At 49.3% G+C, this 27358-nt stretch overlaps 2 protein-coding genes across 4 annotated transcripts in view; one reads left to right on the top strand and one right to left on the bottom strand.

The window, feature by feature from the left end:
- LOC115089228 (F-box only protein 7-like) overlaps nt 1-19570 on the bottom strand; it is a 53627-nt gene extending 34057 nt beyond the window's left edge. For 2 of the 3 annotated variants that reach the window (XM_029597320.1, XM_029597323.1), the window contains exons 1-4: nt 19439-19570; nt 15707-15855; nt 14169-14302; nt 222-522 (exon numbers count right to left, since the gene is read on the bottom strand). In XM_029597320.1, the coding sequence (XP_029453180.1) occupies nt 222-522; nt 14169-14290 (423 nt within the window). In that variant the 5' untranslated portion in view covers nt 14291-14302; nt 15707-15855; nt 19439-19570. Of the gene's footprint in view, nt 1-221; nt 523-14168; nt 14303-15706; nt 15856-19093; nt 19231-19438 lie in introns of those variants that run through there. The other variant, XM_029597321.1, reaches the window with a different exon arrangement.
- Nucleotides 19571-19654: 84 nt separating this feature from the next.
- RTCB (RNA 2',3'-cyclic phosphate and 5'-OH ligase) overlaps nt 19655-27358 on the top strand; it is a 58622-nt gene continuing 50918 nt past the window's right edge. Inside the window, 1 exon segment of the mRNA XM_029597324.1 lies at nt 19655-19783. Coding sequence (XP_029453184.1) covers nt 19691-19783 — 93 coding nt within the window. The 5' untranslated portion in view covers nt 19655-19690.

The raw sequence follows: 27358 nt of genomic DNA, 5'->3' as shown, positions 1-27358 counted from the left end.
TGCATTACTATACGCCCGTCCCTTTACTTCAGAGGCACAGACCACTTCAGCCCCGCTCCGGCAGAATTAGGTTCATCCACTGAATGGGAACCATGGATAATTTATTGCCCATAAAGGTCCCAGACTCCACCCCTGGTCAGCTCTGCTCAGCACAGCACAGACAGAGTTCAGCACATTTGCTGGTACACGATCAAAGCGTGCTGGTTTCTCAGGGTACTCACCGTAGGGTTATTCCGGATTCCAGCCATAGGGTTACAGCTCTGCGGAGATTCATTGGGTCCTGCCTCAGCTACCCTCCTGGCCTGGCTATACACGGTAATTACAGAGGGTGCTACCTGCTTGTTCTGAGGTGAGAGAGAGAGCGTGGAATACCGCTGAGGTGAGAGACATGCTGCGGCAGTGGCTTCTGGCAGTATCAAACATATCAAATCCCCTGCAACGATCCCGTAAGAAACCAGAGGCTCCTGCTCTCCACGGAGGGCATCTTTGCCATTCAGTGTGATCGTAAATGGTGTATCTGAACTGTAGAGAGAGAGAGAGAGAGAGAGCGCACACAAAGTGTTAGTAACTTTCTCACCAATAGCAGGGACAGACATGAGCACAGACCCTTCTAATCTAAGTTGCAAAATACCCCACAAAGGAAAATTGGTTCTTACTTGCTAATTTACGTTCGTGGAATACCACAGATCAGTCCAGACAAGTGGGTTTATGAATCCCTACCAGCAGATGGAGGCAGATGATAAAAAAAACTGAGGCACTGCTACATAACAGAGTGCACCACCTGCAGTCCCTCAGTACTGACCTGTACCCAAGCCAAGATATCTAACCCCCAAAACTCCAGGATTTCTTGCTCTAAAAAGCGATGGGGAAACAAGTTGGAACTCCCAACCAAACTGACTCCTGTACTATGGGCAAGAAAAAGGAATTTTCAGCCTCAAACAAGCAAGAACTATATACACAATTATATTCTGCAGCAGAAAGTTAAATTCTGCATCAGGAAAGGCCTTTCGAAAAAATAATCAGAATGGGCTGGGAGTCTGGACTGATCTGTGGTATTCCAGAACAAAAATTAGTAAGTAAGAACCGATTTTCCTTTCCTGTTCATACCCCTGATTAGTCCAGAAAAGTGGGATGCACCCAAGCCCCTTTACACTGGGTGAGATCCTGAAAGATCTGTACGCAACACAGTTTCACCAAAGGAGCCCTCCTCTGGGGCCCTGACATCCAAACGGTGGTAATGTCTAGTAAAAGTGTGCAAACAGGACCACATTGCTGCTCAACATATCTCCTGTGGAGACACCAGGAGGCTGCCTGTGCTCTAGTGGAATGCCCCCCCCAATCCCTCAGAGATCAACAGACCTTTACAAATATAGGCCGAAACTATCGCCTCCTTCAACCAAGGAGAAATATTACTTTTAGTCACCTTGCAACCCTTCCTTGGTCCACTGAATAACACAAAAAGATGGTCTGCGGTCCGAAAACTATTTGTGACCTTGAGATACCTTTCGAGAACCAGACGCACATCCAAATATGAAGTTTCCTTGCATGGGGAGAATGAGGTACGAAAACCACAGTAAATCCACTGTCTGGCTAAGATGAAAAGCCAACGCTACCTTCGGCAAAAAGGAAGGAACCTCCTGCAACGAGACCATCATTGGGAATTCTCAAGAAGGGCTCTTTGCATGATAATGCTTTGAGCTCCGAAATTCGTCTCGTGCAGCAAATCGTCACCAGAAACATCGTTTTCAGCATAAGGTCCTTCAAAGAAGCCCTTTGCAAAGGCTCAAAAGGAGGACCACACAGTACTCGTAAAACCAAAATTAAGATTCCAGGATGGACAAAGTCTACAGACTGGAGGCTGCAAATGCTTTATTCCTTTAAGAAAACGTACTATATCCGGATGAGATGCTAAGGGTCAGCCCTGCAATCTTGCTCTGAAGCAACTCAAGGCTGCAACCTGACCTTGAAGAGAATTATAGGCCAAACTCTTTGACAAGCCTCTTGCAAAAAGGCCAAGACTTGGGCAAAGTTAGTCTGTAAGAGATCCTCGCCATGCTCCCCACACGAGGATTCAAACTCCCTCCAAACTCTGATATAAGCCAAAGAAGTGGAGGATCGTCTAGCCTGAAGAAGAGTAGAAATTACTGGCTCAGAATACCCCTTCATGCAAAGACATCGCCTCTCAAAAGCCAAGCCGCTAGACAGAAGTGATCTGCCTGTTCCGACAAGATGGGTCCCTGACGCAGCATTCCCCTCAGATAGCTTAACCAAACGAGCCTGTCTACCACCAGATGAACTAGATCCGCAAATCGTGGCCACTCCAGCGCTATCAGAATAACTTGGCCTTGATGCTGCTCAATGCGCCGCTACATCCAACCTACGAGCGGCCACGGAGGAAAGACATAGCAGAAGCCTCTCTAGTCACGGCTGAACCAGAGCGTCTATCCCTGCGGAGTTAAACTCCCTTTGGCAGCTGAAAAAGTTGGCTGCCTTGGCATTCTTCCTCATTGCCATGAGATTGAACTGGGGCTTGCCCCACCTGCGGCGAAGAATTGCAAAGGCCTCTGCCAACAGCTCCCATTCTCACGGATCCAGCTGTTGTCTGCTGAGATAATCAATCTGCACATTGTCCACACCTGCCATGTGAGAGGCTGCAAGAGCTACTAGATGAAGCTCCGCCCAAGCAAAGAGTTTGTGTATCTCCTGAGCCAACAAAACGACTCTTTGCTCCGCCTGGCGATAGATATCGACAACTGTCGTCGCATTGTCAGAGAACACACATACTGCCCCGTCCCTGAATCTGAGGGAAAAAGAACAGTGCCCTCTGAACCGCCCTTGTTGCCAGATGGTTGATTAACCATAACCCTTCCATCAGGGACCACTGCCCTTGGGCTGTCCACCCCCACATATTCCAGGTACAGGGACGGAGTTAGGTGACTCTTTGCCATGTTGATGACCCAAACTAAGGTCTCCAGGACCTGCATCACCTGGTGAATTGAATGCGAAACCGCCTCCGCTGTCTTGGCATGGATGCACCAGAATTCCATCCCACCACAAGAACGCTGCTCCAACAATCATGAGCTTCGTGAAGGTGCGAGGAGCCGTAGCCAAACCGAACGGGAGAGCCCGGAACTGGAAATGGTTTCTGAGCACCTTATAGAAACATAGAAATGACGGCAGAAGAAGACCAAATGGCCCATCTAGTCTGCCCAGCAAGCTTCACACATATTTTCTCTCATACTTATCTGTTTCTCTTAGCTCTTGGTTCTATTTCCCTTCCATCCCCACCTTTAATGTAGAGAGCAGTGATGGAGCTGCATCCAAGTGAAATATCTAGCTTGATTAGTTTGGGGTAGTAGCCGCCGCAATAAGCAAGCTGCACCCATGCTTATTTGTTTTACCCAGACTATGTTATTAGCCCTTATTGGTTGTTTTTCTTCTCCCCTGCCGTTGAAGCAGGGAGCTATGCTGGATATGCGTGACGTATAAGTCTTCTCCCATGCCGTTGAAGCAGAGAGCCATGCTGGATGTGCATCGAAAGTGAAGTATCAGGCCCATTTGGTTTGGGGTAGTAACCGCCGTAACAAGCCAGCTACTCCCCGCTTTGTGAGTGCGAACCCTCTTTTCTTCTCCCCTGCCGTTGAATCAGAGAACTATGCTGTATATGCATTGAAAGTGAAGTATCAGGCTTATTTGATTTGGGGTAGTAACCGCCGTAACAAGCCAGCTACTCCCCTCTTTGTGAGTGTGAATCCTTTTTTCCACATTTCCTCTTGCTGTTGAAGCTTAGAGCGATGTTGGAGTCAAGCCTGTGTATGTTTATTTAATAAGGGTATTGACTCCAGGCAGTAGCCATTATTCTGGCGAGTCACCCACTCTTCATTGGCAGCCTCTTGACTTTATGGATCCACAGTGTTTATCCCACGCCCCTTTGAAGTCCTTCACAGTTCTGGTCTTCACCACATCCTCCGGAAGGGCATTCCAGGCATCCACCACCCTCTCCGTGAAGAAATACTTCCTGACATTGGTTCTGAATCTTCCTCCCTGGAGCTTCAAATCGTGACCCCTGGTTCTGCTGATTTTTTTCCTTAGGAAAAGGTTTGTCGTTGTCTTTTGATCATTAACACCTTTCAAGTATCTGAAAGTCTGTATCATATCACCTCTGCTCCTCCTCTCCTCCAGGGTGTACATATTTAGATTCTTCAATCTCTCCTCGTACGCCATCCGATGAAGATCCTCCACCTTCCTGGTCGCCCTTCTCTGTACCGCCTCCATCTTGTCTTTGTCTTTTTGAAGGTACGGTCTCCAGAACTGAACCTGAGGAATCTTTGATGATCCTCTCGAAAGGGAATGTGTAAGTATGCCTCAGATCCAAGGATGCCAGGAACTCCCCTTTGCAGACTGCGGCAATCACTGTGCGCAGGGTCTCTATCCGAAACCTGGGAACACGTAAATTCCGGTTCACCTTTTGCAGGTCTAGGATGGGACAGAACATGCCCTTTCTTTGGGACCACAAAGTAAATGGAGTAGTGTCCGCGACCTTGCTCTCTCAGGGACACCGGGACAATGGCTTCCAACAAGAGTAATCTTTGAAGTGTTTCCTGAACTGCTCCCGTTTGGTTTTGGGAAATGCAGCTCGACTCCAGAAAGGACTCCTTGAGAGGCCGAGAAAATTCCAAGGTGTAGCTGTGACTAATAACCTCCAGAACCCACTGATCGGAGGTAATCCTGACCCACTCCTCGTAAAACCAAGACAACCTGCCCCCGACCACCACGCCTGAGGAGTGGGTAAGCCTGATCTCATTGGGCCGACTTCCCAGTAGCGGCTCCTTGACTGGGGCAGTCTCTCGACGAGCCACCAGGTCCACAAAAGGAGCGGTGACAATTTGAAGACTGCTTAGGACCCAAGGAGGAAGTCCACTTCCCAGGACGAAATCTGAATGCCTCACGAAATTGGGAGTGAGGCACAAAGATCTTCTTGGCTCTTTCCTATCTTCTGGTAACCTGTTTCCTTGTTCTCCCCAAGGGACTTCATAAGCTGATCCAGATCCTCCCCGAAGAACAGCTTTCCCTTAAAGGGAAGGTTACACAACTGAGTCTTGGACAAGATGTCCACTGACCAATTACGGAGCCAGAGGAGACGCCGTGCCGATACCACTGAAACCATACCCTGGGCAGCCGTGCATACTAGGTTGTACAAGGCATTTGTCCCCAGTCCAAGCAGACGAGCTGCTTGGACTGGGGACAAATGACCCGAGGACGACAGATCTTGTGGCTTCTAGACCCAGCATAAACCGGCACGTTGCATCATGCTCGCACAGATGGCTGCTCTAAGACCCAAGGAAGAGACCTCAAACATACGTTTAAGCTGCATTTCAAACTTTCAATCCTGAAAGTCCTTGAGAGCGGATGCCCCCCTAACTGGAATTGTGGTCTTCCTGGTGACTGCAGAAACTGACACATCCACCTTGGGAGTCTTGAGGTGATCTAGATGCTCCTCCGACATCAGATACAGCTTAGTCATTGCTCTCCCTACCTTGGGTCCCGAGTCCAGGAAGTCCCACTCCCGGCTAATGAGTTTTTGTATTTTCTTCGGAATAGGGAAGGAACTGGGAGGCCCCTGAAGACCATCAAGGACACTGTGACCCCCCAGCTGCTCCAGAACATGGGGGATAAGCGGGTATAGCTCTTCTTTTTTGAAAAGCCAAACGACCCGAGGGTCATCACCCTCCGGGAGATTAGTAGGAATATCCTTGGGATGCCTGTAAAACATTTTCCTAGCCAAGAAGGCTTCATGCATAAGTAGGATAAATTCAGGAGAAAATCCCTTAGACAGGGAAGAATCTCCCTCAGGATCACTGCTAGTTGAGTCAGTATCCTCCTCAAGTTCATGCCCCTGCTCCTGCCCCACAGGAGAAAGAGGGGGCAGACCACGAAGTGCCTCCTTAACCAGCTGTCCCCTCCCTGGGGACTTTAGCATCCAAACCAGAGTCCAGAGAATGGGCAGACCTCCCCTCCCTGAGCACAACCCGTGCAGAGAGAAAGGGAGTTGAGTGGGACTGCCCCAGAGCAGCAGGCCGCACAAGCCCTCAGATATCGTGAGGCGTTCTGGTGGCAGAAAAAGGAAAGGGGAAAAAAATTATTTTTTTTTGTCAGAGGGCCGCTCGAGTCCCTGGTCCTAAAGGCAGCAAATTGCTAAAAAAATGGCGCGCGTGCCAGGAACCACGATACACTAAATCGCGTCGGACCTCGCCTGCTTCCCTCCCGGGTAAAGCTCAGACCCCCCGGCTGCAGTACGCAGGACTCCCACTCCCCCACAAGCCGGCGGCAGCCCTGACAGGCAGGCCGATTAACCGGCACAGCTGCTGCGCTCAGAAGCAGAGCAAAAAGAAACCACATTTTTTTTTTAACTTAAAATAAAACTTTAATAAAAGAAAGACAAAAGAAAAAAAAAAACCACCCTTAAAGGGATACTTCCCTGAGCTGGCAGCTGTCCCAAGGAGGGGACCTCGCGGCCGAAGAGGGAGCCAGACCCTGGCTATCAGGGGCCTTGGAAGAAGCGGGCTAGAACCACCAGGGGTATCCAACCACACCCCCCCCCCCGTTCACCCGGCTCAACCCAGGGGATGGTCTGAGAAACCAAGACCTAGTGACCCTGAGGAGCAGAAAAATTCTCTGAACGCCCAAACAATCAGGACTGCAGGTCTGCACCTCCACCATCTGCTGGAGGCAGAGAAATACTTAGGGGCTGCAGGTGGCATTCTCAATTACAGGCACAGACTCAAAGTTTGCTCTCTGCCGCCATCTGCTGGAGGCAGAGGAATACTGAGGGGCTGCAGGTGGCATTCTCAATTACAGGCACAGACTCAAAGTTTGCTCTCTGCCGCCATCTGCTGGAGGCAGAGGAATACTGAGGGGCTGCAGGTGGCATTCTCAATTACAGGCACAGACTCAAAGTTTGCTCTCTGCCGCCATCTGCTGGAGGCAGAGGAATACTGAGGGGCTGCAGGTGGCATTCTCAATTACAGGCACAGACTCAAAGTTTGCTCTCTGCCGCCATCTGCTGGAGGCAGAGGAATACTGAGGGGCTGCAGGTGGCATTCTCAATTACAGGCACAGACTCAAAGTTTGCTCTCTGCCGCCATCTGCTGGAGGCAGAGGAATACTGAGGGGCTGCAGGTGGCATTCTCAATTACAGGCACAGACTCAAAGTTTGCTCTCTGCCGCCATCTGCTGGAGGCAGAGGAATACTGAGGGGCTGCAGGTGGCATTCTCAATTACAGGCACAGACTCAAAGTTTGCTCTCTGCCGCCATCTGCTGGAGGCAGAGGAATACTGAGGGGCTGCAGGTGGCATTCTCAATTACAGGCACAGACTCAAAGTTTGCTCTCTGCCGCCATCTGCTGGAGGCAGAGGAATACTGAGGGGCTGCAGGTGGCATTCTCAATTACAGGCACAGACTCAAAGTTTGCTCTCTGCCGCCATCTGCTGGTAGGGATGCCTAACCCACTGGTCTGGACTGATCTGGGGTATGAACAGGAACTACATTTTACGGGATGTGTGTGATTTCAGCACCATGCTGCCATCCAACCGGTGACTTTTTTTTTAGCTCCAACTTAAAAGAATTTCCTGTTTCGGGTTTTAACACTACTTTGTCCAAATGCAGCGTGTTGCTTGCTTGACAAGTAGCTAAACTCCATATTTAGTTTCAGTTATGTAGGGAGACCGGCTTCTTCATTTTCAAAAAGCTTATGTACACAGTAACATAGAAATGATGGCAGATAGTGCTGCTTCGTGCAGTTATCCCCAAGCCTTATGCAGGAAGTGCTTTGCTTATGGACTTGGCTATAGAAGCAGCCCTGTGTTTTTTCTCTTATGCCTGCACCAGTACCTCAGGCTGTAAAAGTCAGGGCTCGTTTTGGTGTCTCTGAATAGAGTCCCTCTATCCCACCACCCCTCTCACACAGCCCCTGAAGTAGAAAGCAAATTTCAAGTTGTATCAAAAGCATCAAGGCTTGTAATCCCATGCCTTCTGTTAAGAGTAGTAACCGCTGCTCCGTGCAGGTTACCCCCATGCTTATCAGTTCCCCAGAACTGATAATTACAGAATAATTGAACAAAAACTTGGAAACTTTACTGTAAATATTGAGATAAAATAACTGGATCAAATATTGGTGTAAGAAAGGATAAAGAGATATGGGATTAGGTGTGTAGCTCGATGGCGCTTCTCTCTGGCCTAGAGAGGAGAAGGGTCCCAAGATGCCCTGGGTTCAGAGAGGACCACTTAAGTCAGGAAGTGCAGGGGGTAAGGGGGAAGCACCCAGTGGGGTGAGAGGAAAGTGACCACAAGTAATTCCTATGACCTTTAGGGTCTCAGATTTCTAGGAGACCTGAATGACCGATGCTGCCCCAGGTCAGGAGATGGCAGAACAAGCACGGTCCAACTGCATTTGAGGAGCTTAGGCAGAGAATGTTTTATCATCCAATACAGATGCCACCTCACGAGCTGGGGGGCAGAGATAAGGGAGTGGCAAAGCCTCTGACCTGCCAAAGCCAGAAACATTATTCAGATCTGTGTTAGACAAGTGCTGACTGAAGCATTTCCACTTCGACAGTAATTCCCTCTAAATCGCACCCCCTCAATCCACTCCCCAGGAGTCGGTTTCATTCTGACTACTCACCCTGTTCATTTTATTTGATAAATCACCTCTCTTTCTTTAAAATCAAGGAATTCATTTAAAAGCAGCTGCTGAATTCCATTCAAATACCTTTAAAATAGAGCTTAGAAATGCAAAAAACACAGGAAACTGAAAGATGATACATCCCAGCAGCGAGTGGAAGGGAAAGGGAGGAACAGAGTGTATCCTTTCACATGAAGGTCTGATTGGGAACATTTTGTGGGTTTTAGTTACCCCCAGCTCTTGTGAGAGGAGGGGTGGGGGGAGAGAAGGACACACTGCTATTGCATTTATTAGACAGACGCTGTGAGCCGCCCCGAGTCGTTTTATGGGATGCAAAGCAGCTCTCATTAGGTCAGGGCTTCCCAAATCTGTCCTGGGGACCCCCAGTTGATCAGGGTTTCAGGATGCCCACAATGAATATGCATGAGATTCATCTGCATATCTCAGAGACTCGGTACATGCAATTCTATCTCATGCACATTCATTGTGGATATCCTGAAAACCTGACTGGCTCTGGGGTCCCCAGGACAGGTGTGGGAAGCCCTGCCCTAGGCTTTCTCCTTTAAAGACATTTCAGATACAAACCCTCCACGCAGCGTTCTGGGTAACCAATTTGCTTTGACTATGTTAGAGAGCATCAGAGTTCTGCAGAGCTGCCAAGAGCATTCCATGGCCTCAACCTTTTCTAATTTACCACCGAACATTAACAGAGTCTGCAGAGCCCACATCTTTTATTAGAACATAAGAACTTGCATACTGGGTCAGACCAAGCATCCATCAAGCCCAGCATCCTGTTTCCAACTGTGGCCAATCCTGGCTACAAGTACCTGGCAAGTACTATTACGCTACTGCTACCTATGCTGCAGCAGGGCAATGTGTGCATGAAGCTTGCAATGCTTCTGCTTCGGTTTTTGTACTGCTGCTGCCTGAATTGTGCCTGCTCTGTGCTGGGACAGTAATTTCATAGCTAACTTTGCATGAGGTCCCTGGCTTCAACTGCCCCATGGGCAGAACTTGCGTTCTAATCCCCTTCCACCATATATGAAAATAAGTAAGTCAAGCCAATATTTATGGCACACTTTTCCAACGGGAGAGAGTGTGTTATAATTAGTATAGCAGATTTCAGACACAGTGTATGAACAGAACAGGTTATACAACGTAGGTACACTTTAACAAAAATGGCACGTGATCTTGGTATTAATAGTGCAAAAGGGATACAAGGGATGTCTAGAGTAGGTTCATCAAGCTCATGTTACTAGATGAGAGCCAGATTTCTGAAGGAAGGGAAATCAGGGGTGAATCTGATGAGAGATGGTTTGGTATACTATAAAACTGGAGCAGATACTGCACAGGCTCTTCTTCTAGTGTTGGTGAGGGTCACTGCGTTCAAGGACAGTACCACGAGGGAAGCCTGACATAGGGGTGGAGGTGAGAGATCTGTTGGAGTCAAACCTTTGAGGGTTTTAAATGCTAGGATCAGGAAACCGGCTGCCTGAGAAGAAAAAATGCCGGAAAGCTACCCAGAGCCCAGAATGAAAGACTAGGAACAGCAGCCGTACAGCACAAACTAAGAAAAAAGGCTGACAGGCTGCGTCTGTACATTTTTTTTTTTTAAACGGGCCGGGGGCACAAGGAGGGGGGTGGTCAGTATTTTGCCTTAACTCTCGGAGCCCTGAGGGGGTCACCAACCCCAGCTCCTTAAGCCTGCTGCCAGGGGGGGGATAGTCCAACTAGGACCTGCCTACCCCCTGGGAGGATATGTTTAAACCTGCTCGATCCTGTTTGCTTCCTATAATTAATTTCTCTTTTTTTTTTTTTTGAGAAGAGATTGCCTTAACCCCAACAGAAGGTCAAGCCTGCAGGGTTTGCACCACCTCCATCTGCTGGAGACAGAGAAATACTGAAGAGATGCAGGTGACACTCCAGGTTAAGAGGGGTGCTCTTCAAGTTTTTCTCTGTCTCCATCTGCTGGAAGGGAGGCACAACCCGCAGTCTGGACTGACCCGGGTACGTATATTAGAGTGTTGGGAGCCAGGGTAGGGATTTCAGGACTGGAGTTATTCAGTCACCTCTGTTTGCACTGGAGAGCACACAGGCTGCTGTGTTCTGCAGAAGCCGCAGGCAGCAGTTGAAGATGCTGGGGATTCCAACACAGAGTGAGTTGCAGTAGTTCAAGTGGGAGATTACACAGAGCCAAATAATTTCCAAGGCAGAGTCTTCCAGGAGAGGTCAGAGGTAGCAGAGCTGGAAAAGGGCAGTTTTGCTCACTGCTTGGACCTGGGCTTTGGTGGAGAGTATGAAGTCTGGACTCTGGACTTGGGGTGGAGGGTGAGTTGTATCACAGAGGGTCGCTTTCAGTTGTGGTTGAGCAAGTTCTTTTTTAACCAATCTATAGCATCTGTCTTTTAAGGGTTCAAACTTAGCTTGTTTAGGGGAACCATTTGGCTACTTTTCTAAGCAAACATTGAGGTTGATAATAGTTTTGTTTGGATTTTTGCCGAGAAGGATATATTTATAAATGATCTGGAAAGGAATACGACGAGTGAGATAATCAAATTTGCAGATGATACAAAATTGTTCAGAGTAGGCAGGGTAGACGACAGAGTCCAATTTCTGTGGACTCTGTCGTCTACCCCTGAGGTGCCCCCTAGAGTCGGTCAGTACTCCACTGTACCCAAGCAGAGCAACCTGCCCCCGAAGAGCAGAGGAAATGAAGAACTCGTAACTGAACAACAATGCCCTATAAGTCTGACCCTAAACAGGGGGGCATATGAACTGACAACCAGAAAGGATGAACTACTGGCCGAGCGGACTCTCCCTGGGTGGGACTCTGGACTGATCCGTGGTACTACAGGAACGAAAATTAGCAGGTAAGAACCAATTTTCCTTTCCCTGTACGTACCCGGATCAGCCCAGACTCCTGGGATGTACCCGAGCTTCCCTAACCAGGATGGGACCACGAGAGTCCCGCTCGGAGAACACTGGCTCCGAACTCCCCAGGCTCAGGTGCCCGGACATCAAGTCTATAGTGTCTCTCGAAAGCGTGAGTGGACTTCCAGGTAGCCGCCCTACAAATCTCTTGCGACGGCACCTGTTGACATTCTGCCCACGAAGTCGACTGCGAGCGCGTAGAATGAGCCTTAAGCCCGACCGGAATCGGCCGGCCCTATACAAGGTAATGCCGACACGACAGCCTCCTTCAGCCACCGGGCGACAGTTGCCTTGGAAGCTCTCTGACCCCTTCTGGGTCCACTCCATAAGACGAAAAGATGATCCATCAAAAGAAAACTATTCGTGACCTCCAGGTAACTCAACAATACCCGTTTCACATCCAGCTTTTGCAAATCTCTGGCCCTGAGAGACACTCTGTACAAACGCCGGTCCAGGAGAGCCGCGCGCGGAGAGAGAAGCAGGAGAAATCAAAGTCCGACGCGATCGGAGCTGTCCGCAGTCTGACATCAACACCCGCGGTGAGCAAGCTAGGCTGGCAGAGCAGGAGAATTTAAAGCCGCAGGAACCCAAATTTTTTTTTTTTATTTAAATCTTACAGGGGGCTAACTGAAGGTGAAAGCCCGAGACCCCCGGGATCACCTTCAGTGGGCAGTTACAGGGTCCTCAACCCTCTGCTCCTAAGAACATAAGAAATTGCCATACTGGGTCAAACCAAAGGTCCATCAAGCCCAGCATCCTGTTTCCAACAGAGGCCAAAACCAGGCCACAAGAACCTGGCAATTACCCAAACACTAAGAAGATCCCATGCCACTGGTGCAATTAATAGCAGTGGCTATTCCCTAAGTAAACTTGATTAATAGCCATTAATGGACTTCTCCTCCTAGAACTTATCCAATCCTTTTTTGAACCCAGCTACACTAACTGCACTAACCACATCCTCTGGCAACAAATTCCAGAGCTTAATTGTGCGTTTGTTGCATTAACCCAGTCCAGGAATTAAATGTAGGTATTTCGACTCCCTTCTAAGACAGCAGAATTATTTTCTTGGCTAACAGAAGAGAGATGGACAGCAACTTTACCCCTCCACTTTTTAATCTCATGTCTTTGTCATATTAATGTAAATAGCTAATCTTGCCCATCCAATCAATCTTTCTATCAAAACTTTTTTCTATAAATGTGCAGACTTGATGCCTGTGGCAGCCAGTAAACATATGACACAGTGTGCCACTATGAGTATTACGTTTCAATCAAATGTCAGTGCTCCAAAGCTTCATTTTTACCTCCACCTCTCTAGCCACATAACTTCAGTGAATCAGCTTAAATTAGATCTCTCACACTGAGCCTCAAATACCAGGGGGGTGGTCCCACCAGGACCTGACAACCCCCTGGGAGGCTAAAAAGGGGAACCAGATCAAAAATATGACCCCTCACTTGTCAGCCGTACACACAGACTACCTGAAAAACATACAAAAGACCCTTAAATCCTAACCAAATACCAGACTCCAGGGAAGCACCTCTTCCACCTGCTGGAGACAGAATACTACTGACAGACTCTAGGTGGCACCTCAGGGGTATACGACAGAGGCCATAGAAATTGTTCTGTCTCCGCCTGCTGGAGGGGAAATAAAACCCAGGTCTGGGCTGATCCGGGTATGTACAGGGAATGGTGAATAAAACGGAAAATGTCATAATGCCTCTGTATCGCTCCATGGTGAGACCACACCTTGAATACTGTGTACAATTCTGGTCGCCGCATCTCAAAAAAGATATAATTGTGATGGAGAAGGTACAGAGAAGGGCTACCAAAATGATAAGGGGAATGGAACAACTCCCCTATGAGGAAAGACTAAAGAGGTTAGGGCTGTTCAGCTTGGAGAAGAGACGGCTGAGGGGGGATATGATAGAGGTGTTTAAAATCATGAGAGGTCTAGAACGGGTAGATGTGAATTGGTTATTCACTCTTTCAGATAATAGAAAGACTAGGGGGCACTCCATGAAGTTAGCAAATAGCACATTTAAGACTAATCGGAGAAAATTCTTTTTCACTCAATTCACAATAAAGCTCTGGAATTTGTTGCCAGAGGATGTGGTTAGTGCAGTTAGTGTAGCTGTGTTTAAAAAAGGTTTGGATAAATTCTTGGAGGAGAAGTCCATTAACGGCTATTAATCAAGTTTACTTAGGGAATAGCCACTGCTATTAATTGCATCAGTAGCATGGGATCTTCTTAGTGTTTGGGTAATTGCCAGGTTCTTGTGGTCTGGTTTGGCCTCTGTTGGAAATAGGATGCTGGGCTTGATGGACCCTTGGTCTGACCCAGCATGGCAATTTCTTATGTTCTTAGTTGGAAAACAGCATAGGAGTAATGTGAGATTTGGCAGTCTCTGTTGAGTCTGGCTAATAATTTAAACTGGTTTTTTTTAACCAACTTTAATATGTGTAATACTCTACAGGCACACTATACATGCACAGGAAAACACTTCAGATATGACATTTCAGTTGGCTAAACCCACTATTATCTGTATTTAGCACTGTACCTGTAGCCCAGAGCAGGTAAGACAGAAGCAGAGAGCTTGCTGTTCAGGTCATGCAGGGTGGGTTCCTCTGATTCCAGGTCTACCCAACTTGTCTGTTTCTTCACTCGCACACGGAGCTTCATGATCAGAGACCCCTAGGAGACAGAAAATGCTCAGTGTAGAAGGCAATTTGCTTCTAAAGCTTACAGGATGGCTGTCCCCTTACTGGATTCATCTGCATTGAACGATTTTGATGCTTGGTCATATAAACCTGTCTCACAAACCCCTGTGCACTATACAATGTATACCAAAATTGGATGTTAAAATATTTAAAATAGTAATATTTAAGATGTAAACACTATTTCTTATGCTTTTTTTTACAGCCTGGTTTTAAAATTCCATTTATTTGATAGCAAGAAAAAAAAATATATTTTTCCCATTTTCAAATTCCGTTTTTTGCCTAACTCTGCCTGCTGAGCTTTGTGTATTTGAGTTGGAAGATAAAGGTTAACAAAGCTCCTCACATACAGGAGGGAACAATTTGTGCTGTATATGCACAGATATCAAGATTCTAGTCATAATCCCCGACACTCTGTCATGTCTTGGGAGTTGCTGCCTAGAAGTTATAACAGCAGGCTGCGAACCAGAAAAGCCAGGGTTCAAATTCCGGAGACACTCCTTGTGACCTTGGGAAAGTCACTTCACCTTCCACTGCCGCAGATACAAACTTAGAGCCTGATTTTCTAATTTGTTTTCCCATAGACACAAAATAGGAGAAAACCTTTAGTAAACAGGCCCCTTGTAAGCCTTCTGGGGACAGGGAAATATCTACAGCGTCTAAATGTAATCTGCTTAGATGTGGCTAATCAGTCACAAAAGGCAGAATGCAAATCAGAAATGAAATTAAAATGAGCTGCTATTTATTGCCAAAATACCCTGGCTTACAATCAACAAGGGAGAACACACCACACAGGTGTATGGGAATGGAGCACTAGTGCCCTTGTGCTGTATTATAAATAAAACTCACCCATTCCAGATCAAGGCTACATTCAATAGATTAGATGTCAATCCCATGGTTGACCTTCCATCCACAAAATTCATCCCAATCAGTCTACTGTCAGATTATTTACTGTTTATTTGCCCGGATGGATTTAACTACCACAATAGCATGTTCTAGCCTGGCACTAAAAAGAGCCAACACAAACTGGGCTAGTACCCACAGTTTTATGAAATAGGTAGGATAAAGAATTACAATTTGAACAATCAGCTTAATCCCCTAATCAGCAAGTGCAGTGACTTTTTTAAGGTCTCAAAGTGCTTTACACTGCATTCCAGCTCCTGGTTAACAAATTTCATTTTAGCTACTGCCTGCCTGAGAACCACTAGAGATCAAAATGCTGCTTTCAGGGCTTAGGCTGCGTCACACTATCTGCATAGCCAAATATCTGCTAGGCATCTTGGCTATATGCCCAATTCAGCAGCTTCTAGTAGTCAATATTAATGTGCAGCACATAATCCAAATCAGCCCCTCAAGAAAACTAAAAAGTAAAGTAGGATACCTGGAAGGCAGTAACTTTATCCGATGAAACGCTGGGACCTAGGAAGCGTTGGAGTTCTGATGCTGGTGTGCTGTTATTTCTGCATAGTTCAGTGCATTTTAAGAGAGTCTGGAATGATGTTTCAGCTGCAGAGCTCCCTCTGGTTGCCCCTATAATTAATGCACATATTACTTCTGTTTTCTTGGTAAACAGACACTAATAAGCACAGCCAGTGCAATTACTTTTATAACACTGGCTGGTTCATTTCAAAACTAGGGAAGCCACCAGACACTGCAAAAACAATCTGTGGATGCTATTCAGAAACCACTGTCAGGACTAAAGGGTTGTGAGAAACACATGAGAAGGGAGTAGGGAAGAACAGGCAAGACAGAATTCATCAAACTAAGATGCATCAATTGTAACTAGCATCCTGTAGCAACTACAGGATGCTAGCTGGGAAACTGGACAAACACTACATAGGAGGAGCAGCACGACATCCAGGTATACAGGAGATAAAGCACAGCATCTCTTGTACCCTCTCTGTTTCCCCTCACTGATATGTCAAAAACAGAACACCAAAATACCTACAGAAAAAACACACATATGGATATTCTCTGGACATCATCAGCAAGTTTTTTTTTTTTAGGTTTTTATATACCGGAAGTTCCTGTATTCAATACATATCACTCCGGTTCACAATTAACAGAGAAAACTATCGCCGGGAAGGCGGTTTACATGGAACATACATGGAACATGTATGTTCCAGTTACAATTGATGCATCTTAGTTCCATGTTCCTTGAAAGAAAGGAGACTAAAGCAAAGTGAAATTGAACAAGGTGTCATTACCAACACTAATTCCAGACCAAGATAAGACAAATATCCAACAAACCACAAATAATCAAAATGTGCCTGAAGTCCTTTCCAAATCCATATCTCAGACTACTCAACTCTCCAAAACCAGAAAGCATAAACCCACTTTCTGTCTCCAGACAGGATATACCTTCAATTGTATATAATTATTTTTACATTTGTAAGTCATCCTTACCCAATGCAGAAAAAGCAAAGACCCAGTGATATCAACAAGAACACCTGATCTACTCAATTTTCTCAGGATGTTGTGGATCCTGTACCACAATAACAACATTTTTATTTTTATTTCTGTATTCCAGACCATATAGCTTTCCAAAAAAATCAGAAAATCTCAGTAAAGGATACTACCCAAATACAGGAAACTCTCAGGCAGAGGGGCCACTAAAAGTAAATTACAATAATTTGGGTAAGATGAGTGCTGCACACCTGCCTGCTCTACGACTTAAAGGTATATAGGATGAAAGAAGATGGATGTAAAAGGCTAATTTTGGCTGGAGGGGTTGGCAGAGGGGGGCTGGGAAACAAGCAGCAGAACATCAAAAGATGGGAGGCTAGGAGGGGGAGGGCATGTGGGGGATTAAAGGGATGATGGTGCGGTGGGGAGGGGGAGCTAGAAGGGATGGCATCTGGGGATAGGAGGCTGGATGAAGGGCAGGGCATCAAGAGGTGGGGTGGGGACTAGAAGGGAAGGATGCCTGGGAGAGAGGTAGTAGGGAATCAGGGAGTAGGGGGGCTTGAGAGAGCGGTAGGGCTGGTGCTCAGGAGTGGAGAGCTGGGAAAGAGCAGCAAAGCATTAGTGGGGTGGGGGTGAAAGATTGTAGGGCAACAGGGAGGATGGTAAAAGGTGCAGCGGGATACTGGGAGGTGGGCACGGGAGCTTGGAGAAAGGGACAGAGGCGATGCCCAGTAGCAGGGGTGGAGGATTAGTGGTCAGATCAGTGAGAAGAGGCAGCAGAGTATTATTGGGAGGTGGGCGCGGGAACTTGGAGAAAGGGTCAGGGAGATGACCAGTGGGAGAGTGAGAACGTTAGTAGTCAGGGCTGGGAGAAGGGGCAACAGAGCACTGTAAGGGTGGGAGTTTGGAGACAGGGAGATGACCAGTAGCAGGGGTGGAGAGTTAGTGGTCAGATCGGGGGTGGGAGAAGGGGCAGCAGAGCACTGTAAGGGTGGGAGATGACCAGTAGCAGGGGTGGAGGATTAGTGGTCAGATCGGGGGGTGGGAGAAGGGGCAGCAGAGCACTGTAAGGGTGGGAGATGACCAGTAGCAGGGGTGGAGGGTTAGTGGTCAGATCGGGGGTGGGAGAAGGGGCAGCAGAGCACTGTAAGGGTGGGAGATGACCAGTAGCAGGGGTGGAGGGTTAGTGGTCAGATCGGGGGTGGGAGAAGGGGCAGCAGAGCACTGTAAGGGTGGGAGATGACCAGTAGCAGGGGTGGAGGATTAGTGGTCAGATCGGGGGGTGGGAGAAGGGGCAGCAGAGCATTGTAAGGGTGGGAGATGACCAGTAGCAGGGGTGGAGGGTTAGTGGTCAGATCGGGGGTGGGAGAAGGGGCAGCAGAGCACTGTAAGGGTGGGAGATGACCAGTAACAGGGGTGGAGGATTAGTGGTCAGATCGGGGGGTGGGAGAAGGGGCAACAGAGCACTGTAAGGGTGGGAGTTTGGAGACAGGGAGATGACCAGTAGCAGGGGTGGAGGGTTAGTGGTCAGATCGGGGGTGGGAGAAGGGGCAGCAGAGCACTGTAAGGGTGGGAGATGACCAGTAGCAGGGGTGGAGGATTAGTGGTCAGATCGGGGGGTGGGAGAAGGGGCAGCAGAGCACTGTAAGGGTGGGAGATGACCAGTAGCAGGGGTGGAGGATTAGTGGTCAGATCGGGGGGTGGGAGAAGGGGCAGCAGAGCACTGTAAGGGTGGGAGATGACCAGTAGCAGGGGTGGAGGGTTAGTGGTCAGATCGGGGGGTGGGAGAAGGGGCAGCAGAGCACTGTAAGGGTGGGAGATGACCAGTAGCAGGGGTGGAGGGTTAGTGGTCAGATCGGGGGGGGGAGAAGGGGCAGCAGAGCACTGTAAGGGGGGGAGATGACCAGTAGCAGGGGTGGAGGGTTAGTGGTCAGATCGGGGGGTGGGAGAAGGGGCAGCAGAGCACTGTAAGGGTGGGAGATGACCAGTAGCAGGGGTGGAGGGTTAGTGGTCAGATCGGGGGTGGGAGAAGGGGCAGCAGAGCACTGTAAGGGTGGGAGATGACCAGTAACAGGGGTGGAGGATTAGTGGTCAGATCGGGGGGTGGGAGAAGGGGCAGCAGAGCACTGTAAGGGTGGGAGATGACCAGTAACAGGGGTGGAGGATTAGTGGTCAGATCGGGGGTGGGAGAAGGGGCAGCAGAGCACTGTAAGGGTGGGAGATGACCAGTAACAGGGGTGGAGGATTAGTGGTCAGATCGGGGGGTGGGATGGAGAGAGACAGGCAGAAGACCAGTGGGAGAGGAGGCGCCGCACCCCAGGCTCCCACTCCCTCCGTCCCTCGGGCCTTACAGCTCCCGTACCGGGCCGCCGCTGCCTCTCCCGCGTTTCCGGACACGGAGCCTCGCGGGACGCCCCGCCCCCTCAAGGGACGGGGGCAGCGCCGCTCCGGCCGCCATATTAGTGGGTCTGACCGAGGGAAACTAAAGTTAAGCTCCCGGAACGCGAAACATTTACTCCCGTTCTGCGTGCACAGGGGAAACACTTCGTGACTCCCCCCCCCCCGGGGCCTGCAGCCACGCCAGCTCCTTCCTGGCAGGGGTCTCGGTCAGGACCCTCCCCCGCTGCACGGTCCGGGGGGGGCTCGGCCGCCATCTTGCAGACCGGAGGGCGAAGCCTGCGCGGGGCAGGTGGAAGCGGGGAGTCACCTCTGCGGGCGCTTATAACGGCCGGTGGGGCAGCGGTGAGGAAGGGCCGACACGGTCCATTCAGGAGGCGATGGTGACAGGAAACAAGCGGAAGTTTGGCCCTCGGAGGCTCCCGTCACAGCCTGCCCCTTGGTGACGCAAGCCCTGCGTCATTATCAGGGGACGGTGCGCGCGCGCGGCGTGGTGCAGGCGTGTGCGCATGCGCTTCACCCCGTAGCCGAGTGGTGCTGGTTGGTGGCGGCCGTCGTCGGTATGAGCCGTAACTACAATGATGAGCTCCAGTATCTGGACAAAATCACGCGGAACTGCTGGCGGATCAAGAAGGGCTTCGTGCCCAACATGCAGGTAGGGGGCCAGTGACATCCTGATGATGGGGGGGGGGCTTTGTGACGTCACACGGCAAATTGTGGGGACCGCGTGACGCCACGGCTCCATGAATCTGAACCCTGCAGAATCCGAAAGAGAATGAATGACTGAGTGAGTGAGTGAGTGAGTGAGTGCGGGTGCGAGTCTGTGAACGTGTGAGTGCGAACATAGGCACGTTCTCCTCAGTATTATATATATATATATATATATATATATATATATATATAACAATGGAGGGGTGTCTGTGAATCTATATAAAAAGTGTGTGGTGAGGTGTTTCACATCCCCCCCCCCCTTCCCAAAAAAAGGCTCTGGTTTTCAGTATTTACCCATGAACTACATGAAAATGTTTGATGCCTTATTCTGATAGTTCGTGTATGTTGTTTGTCTTGGTCTGTTAGGCTTGGAGTGGGACCAAGGACCAGAATTGTGAAGGTTGCTGTTTAGGCTTTTGAGATGGCCCCCAGGTTATTGGATACAAGAGATGTTAGCGTAAAGCTGATTTTGTTCCCATTTAAGTGGATTAAATACAGCAGCCAAACTACTTCCTCCACATTTTGGTTAGTGTTTGTAGTTGAATTGGAGCCACACGTTTATAGATGCACTGGGACAAAGCCCAGGACTGACTCCTTGAAGATCTGGTAGGTTGTTTTTGAATATAGAACACGACAGTAGATAAAGGCCATACATCCCATCTAGTCTGCTCATCCACATTTGCTCAGCTTTCTATTTATATGTATTTGGATTTACCACCCACTTTTTAAATAAATTCATGAAAGGTGGAGTACGGCATTTTAAAGTGAGATCAGTAGCAGATTAACAGATAGACAGTAAGGACTAAACTTGAAATCAGTTAAAGGTACTGATTAAGAATAAACATCTCAGCAAAGCAAGGTTATACCAGTACATTCAGGCACTCACAATGGGTGCCAGGCAGTTTATGGTTCTTCCTATTCCTTAGAAGTCCTTTGGTCCTTAAGCTTTCTTGAATTCAGATACTGTTCATATCTCCCCGTAGCGCTTGTGCATGTAAGATTTCATGTTAAAGACCCGGAATGCCCATGTCCCAGCCTTGCCCCAGTGCCCTGCCTTTTTTGGGGGTTTTCTCACTTGTGCACTCAGCAGGAGATACGCACATAGATGGGCAGCTTTTAAAATCCGATCAGTGCGCGCCAGCTGGACATACCTGTGTATCTCCCGGTTTTGGCACACCCTGGGTTTAAAATTCACTTATGTTTGAACCTGAAGCAACAGAGTGTAAAGTGATTTGCCCTAGTTCATAGTCTGCACTAGGCTTCTCCTCAACTTCAAACATTTTATTGAAAACAACCAATAGATAGGTAAACACTCGGCATACAGTGATATACAAATAGGTATTTATTTTACATTTTCCCCCCCTACCTACCAATAACAGACAAATATACAATTTGTATCCCAGAGCTGTCCTTGTTATACCTTGTTCTCCTCGCCCGCTGTTCTTCCCTCGAACCCCTAGTCAATCTCCAATGCTGGCATAAGATTGACTTGTATGCCACTGTTACAATGCCAGGGAATATTGTAACTAAATCAAGTATTCCAGTTTACTGAATTAAGTTTTCCCCAGTTTAAAATTCAAGAAGTAACTCCCTTCTAGCTTTGTGAGAAAGTGATTGACTATAAGTCTCAAAATGCAAGAAACTCCCTTTAGTGCATAAAAGACAATCTGGAAACCAAAATCTCCATCTACATTAAATTATCTAATGTATTTCTCCATTGCCAGTAAGTTCCTTCTAATTTTTGAAAGGCTATGTGCACACATATGTTCTTTTGTCCAACCTTTTATAAGCAAAGTTCAAATTTGTGCGCTATGAGTCAGCATAATGCAAAAAATATTGGGATTTTTTGTGCGCTCTGCTTTGCTGTGTGCGCACACATGAACACGGCTTAGAGGCAACAGTGATTGCCAGTGTAAAGGAGAGAAATCCTCCTTCCAAAAAAGTAGGCTGACGTTTTAGGTACTGGATATGCCTTGTATTGCTTGCCTCATTCTTGGGGAGTCATCCAAAAGAAAACTCTGCTCGAAACATAGGCTGCCCAGTCACGGAGTCCAACAATTTCCTAATTCTCTCCCAGTAATGGTAATGATGCCAGGCCACATTTCACACTGATATCTATTTACAGCATGAGGCTGAAAAATAAATGCCCTTTTCAAAAATGTATATTGTTTCCCTCAAGGAAACATCCTTTTCTAATTCCAGAATCCTCAAAACTGCCCTGGTAATTGTCTTCCGGCTAACTCTACCCCAAGTTTGTGTTAGGCATTGTGGACCCTTGGCCTGAGGTGGGATTGTTGCTACCTGAAGGGCAGGGCCCCACAGATCCCCACTGTCGGGAGGCGAGGCTGGCGGGAACAGAGGCAAGCTGGGACTTCGTCTGTACTGATCCTCGGGTGCCGGGGCCGGCAGGACCTAGGAGTGCCTCTGTGTGGCTGGTCCCGGAGAGGGTAGGCGAGTGGGTGCAGAGAGTGTCAGAGAGGTTAGGCACAGTTCGAGACAGGAGCACTCTCAGAGGGAGGAGGAGAAAGAATCTCAGGGAGTGCAAGGCCACTGCAGTTCTGAAGGGAGCAGAGCAGGACCACATGGGAGTGACCTTGGGATGAGGAGGTGCAGGTGCAGAGACACGAACTGTAGTATGCTGAGTAAGGGCTAGAGCGGGGAACTCGCTGAAGCTGATGTCCGGAAAGTAGCAGTGCAGGGGAGTGCCCCGAGGAATGGGGTGCCAAGACAGTCTGGTGGAGTACTGCGCTGAACCCAATCATGAAGAGAACAGGCACTGTAGTAATCCACAAGGAGAAGTGCCGTGGGGGTCCCCAAGGAGCAGAGAGCACTGCAGAAGGGACTCACAAGTAAGGTGGCGCTGAGCCTGGCCCCCGAGGAGCGGGAAGCGCTGAGAGAGAGTCCGGGTGAAATGGCGCTGAGCCTGGCCCGAGGAGCGGGAAGCGCTGAGAGAGAGTCCGGGTGAAATGGCGCTGAGCCTGGCCCCGAGGAGTGGGAAGCGCTGAGAGAGAGTCCGGGTGGAGTTGCGCTGAGCCTGGCCCCGAGGAGTGGGAAGCGCTGAGAGAGAGTCCGGGTGGAGTGGCGTTGAACCTGGCCCCGAGGAGCGGGAAGCGCAGAGAGAGAGTCCGGGTGGAGTTGCGCTGAGCCTGGTCCCCCGAGGAGCGGGAAGTGCAGAGAGAGAGTCCGGGTGGAGTTGCGCTGAGCCTGGCCCGAGGAGCGGGAAGCGCAGAGAGAGAGTCCGGGTGGAGTTGCGCTGAGCCTGGCCCGAGGAGCGGGAAGCGCAGAGAGAGAGTCCGGGTGGAGTTGCTCTGAGCCTGGCCCCGAGGAGCGGGAAGCGCTGAGAGAGAGTCTGGGTGGAGTTGCGCTGAGCCTGACCCGAGGAGCGGGAAGCGCTGAGAGAGAGTCCGGGTGGAGTTGCGCTGAGCCTGGCCCCGAGGAGTGGGAAGCGCTGAGAGAGAGTCCGGGTGAAATGGCGCTGAGCCTGGCCCCCGAGGAGCGGGAAGTGCAGAGAGAGAGTCCGGGTGGAGTTGCGCTGAGCCTGGCCCCGAGGAGTGGGAAGCGCTGAGAGAGAGTCCGGGTGGAGTGGCGCTGAACCTGGCCCCGAGGAGCGGGAAGCGCTGAGAGAGAGTCCGGGTGAAATGGCGCTGAGCCTGGCCCCCGAGGAGCGGGAAGCGCAGAGAGAGAGTCCAGGTGGAGTTGCGCTGAGCCTGGCCCCGAGGAGTGGGAAGCGCTGAGAGAGAGTCCGGGTGGAGTGGCGCTGAACCTGGCCCCGAGGAGTGGGAAGCGCTGAGAGAGAGTCCGGGTGGAGTGGCGCTGAGCCTGGCCCCGAGGAGCGGGAAGCGCTGAGAGAGAGTCCGGGTGGAGTTGCGCTGAGCCTGGCCCGAGGAGCGGGAAGCGCAGAGAGAGAGTCCGGGTGGAGTTGCTCTGAGCCTGGCCCCGAGGAGCGGGAAGCGCTGAGAGAGAGTCTGGGTGGAGTTGCGCTGAGCCTGGCCCCGAGGAGCGGGAAGCGCTGAGAGAGAGTCCGGGTGGAGTTGCGCTGAGCCTGGCCCCGAGGAGCGGGAAGCGCAGAGAGAGAGTCCGGGTGGAGTTGCGCTGAGCCTGACCCGAGGAGCGGGAAGCGCTGAGAGAGAGTCCGGGTGGAGTTGCGCTGGAGCCTGGCCCCGAGGAGCGGGAAGCGCTGAGAGAGAGTCTGGGTGGAGTTGCGCTGAGCCTGGCCCCGAGGAGCGGGAAGCGCAGAGAGAGAGTCCGGGTGGAGTTGCGCTGAGCCTGACCCGAGGAGCGGGAAGCGCTGAGAGAGAGTCCGGGTGGAGTTGCGCTGAGCCTGGCCCCGAGGAGCGGGAAGCGCTGAGAGAGAGTCCGGGTGAAGTGGCGCTGAGCCTGGCCCCGAGGAGCGGGAAGCGCTGAGAGAGAGTCCGGGTGAAGTGGCGCTGAGCCTGGCCCCGAGGAGCGGAAAGCGCTGAGAGAGAGTCCGGGTGAAGTGGCGCTGAGCCTGGCCCCGAGGAGCGGGAAGCGCTGAGAGAGAGTCCGGGTGAAGTGGCGCTGAGCCTGACCCGAGGAGCGGGAAGCGCTGAGAGAGAGTCCGGGTGGAGTTGCGCTGAGCCTGGCCCCGAGGAGCGGGAAGCGCTGAGAGAGAGTCCGGGTGAAGTGGCGCTGAGCCTGGCCCCGAGGAGCGGGAAGCGCTGAGAGGGGAGTCCGGTGTGAAGTGGCGCTGAGCCTGGCCCCGAGGAGCGGGAAGCGCTGAGAGAGAGTCCGGGTGAAGTGGCGCTGAGCCTGGCCCCGAGGAGCGGAAAGCGCTAAGAGGGAGTCCGGGTGAAGTGGCGCTGAGCCTGGCCCGAGGAGCGGGAAGCGCTGAGAGAGAGTCCGGGTGGAGTGGCACTGAGCCTGGCCCCGAGGAGCGAGAAGCGCAGAGAGAGAGTCCGGGTGGAGTTGCGCTGAGCCTGGCCCCCCGAGGAGCGGGAAGTGCAGAGAGAGAGTCCGGGTGGAGTTGTGCTGAGCCAGGGCCCGCGGAGCGGGAAGCGCAGAGGCAGGGACCCTGAAGGAGAAGCGCAGAGATCCGAAGGCAGCAACAACTGGTCTGAGGAAAAGGAACGGGCACCTAAAAGGAACCAAGGAACTCATTGCCAAGTCGATTAGTGGCTGGAGGTGAAGCTTAAGTACTCCGGGCCAGTGATGTCATCAGCCGGGGACGAGCCTGGAGTTCCCGCCATTGGCTCTTTAAAGGGTGGACAGATGTTGCGCGTGCCTAGAGAGGCCCAGGATTGGAACGATGGTCGGAGCGGCCACGTGGAGTGCAGGAAGCCAGAAGGAACGCGGCGGCTGTCCACTGCCACGAGAGTACCGGTGGTAGAGAACCAAGCATGACATGAAGTGAGTTGATCCTGCTGGGCGGCCGTGGATGACTGTCATAACAGCTCGCCTCTCTGGCTAACAATTTCTATAACACTGGTGCATTCCAACTCTCAAGGATATATGTAAAATGGCTATTGAAACCCTCTCCATTTCTTTAGTTTAAAAAAACATTTATAACTTTTATCTCCTAAGTCTGGTAAAAGATTTTTCTTCAGGGTACTTGCATGTTGTGTAAGAATAAAGATATTTCAGTTTTGGAATTGCAGCACACATCCTTATTAACTAGGTGAATGATTCTGCCTATGCTTTTATTGTCCCACAAGAGAAGACTTTAGATTGAGAGCCAGGGGATGTGCACAATTGAACTCTGGAATTTGTTGCCAGAGGATGTGGTTAGTGCAGTTAGTGTAGCTGGGTTCAAAAAAGGATTGGATAAGTTCTTGGAGGAGAAGTCCATTACCTGCTATTAATTAAGTTTACTTAGGGAATAGCCACTGCTATTAATTGCATCAGTAGCATGGGATCTTCTTAGTGTTTGGGTAATTGCCAGGTTCTTGTGGCCTGGTTTGTCCCCTGTTGGAAACAGGATGCTGGGCTTGATGGTCTGACCCAGCATGGCTTGTTCTTATGTTAAAGTCCAAGTTCCTTTGTATAGGCAAAAACTGTGAGCTTTCACAATTATATTCCACATCTATCTGACTGGGGTAACAATGCCCCTATTGTAATTTAAGCCTCCTTTGACTCTCAGGGAAGAAATAGACTAATATAACAGCTTAAAATCTGATGGCAAGATAATTCCTAAATAAACAAACGTTCAGCCCAGTGCAGTGGACATTTGCACTCCACATATTCCTTTGAGATCAGAAAACAGACCAAATAAAGAGACTTCCTGCTTCATATACATATTCATATATCTAAGCTTTGATCTCCAGGACGGTCCACTACTTTGTATATAATTACTCCTATTAAGTTGTTATTATTTATTTTTTCCAAGTTCTATTTACCCTGTTCATTGTAAGACATTATTCTTTATACTGTCAATCTCTTGTTGTAATGTAAACCGAAGTGATTAGTAACTTTGTTACCAGAACTTCGGTATATAAAACTGTTAAATAAATAAATAAATATATACGGTAGGGAAGAGACCAGGTAATAAATGCCACTCTTTAAACACTTCACCCTCTAAACTAATGACTTTGATATGATGAAAGAGGGCAATCTTGTCTTGTACCCCGCCTCGAACCTAATTCACTTGATTGGATAACATTACTCAAAGCCATGGAGTTGGGGTCCAGTAGTTACACCATTCTCAAAAACTTCCCCTCTAACCCAGATTTTTCCAAGAGTAAGAACAAGTATCTCCAGTCCACCTGACTGAACGCCTTTCCAGCATCAAAACTTATTAAAAGAGCGAATCCTTATATGTACAGGAACCAAGATAAAATCTAGCAATGGCAAGTCTCTCTGCCATTATTCCTGCCAGTGCGGAGAGAGGGGTCTGTATGACTCCAGCTTTAAAGAATTCTTACCGCGGTCATTCCTGACCCCGTAAGAACATGCCCTACTGGGTTAGACCGAGGGGCCATCAAGCCCAGCATCCTGTTTCCAACAGTGGCCAGATCAACAAGCCCTTCAAATATGACCCCCAAAGGGGCCAACCACCTACTCTTGTAGAATTCCCCTTCAAAACTATCCAGTCCTGGAGCCTTATAAAGTTTTCAGTTAATACTCTAAATTACTTTCACAAGAAAATTTTGAGAAAATTCAATTAGTACTTGTCAAACGAATACTGTTTAATAGGGAGGAAAAGAGCTCAGAACCCCATATGCATTGTTCACTAAAGGGACACGTAAAGCGTGTAGTGGGGTAATTCAGTCACAGGCTTAGAAAACCATCCACACCAATCACTTCCTTTTTATTATACAATTGAGTCCCAAAAATCTTTCTCTTTTTTTTCCTCTGTTTTTATATATTGTAAAACAAAACTTCTCTTGTTGTTGTTCCTCATAAATTCATAATCCATAAGGGTGAATGCCCACATGCCGACGTTAGCCAATGTTTCGCCCAACGACTGTTTAAGGCAAATTATGAAAAATCAGAGCACACAACTATTTCATAAAATCAATATAAAAAATATATAAAATATCTCCTTCAATTCATACTTATGATA

The sequence above is a fragment of the Rhinatrema bivittatum genome, chromosome 4 (genome assembly GCF_901001135.1).
Source record: "Rhinatrema bivittatum chromosome 4, aRhiBiv1.1, whole genome shotgun sequence".
Taxonomy (NCBI): domain Eukaryota; kingdom Metazoa; phylum Chordata; class Amphibia; order Gymnophiona; family Rhinatrematidae; genus Rhinatrema; species Rhinatrema bivittatum.
This window is presented reverse-complemented; position numbering and strand designations above follow the sequence as displayed.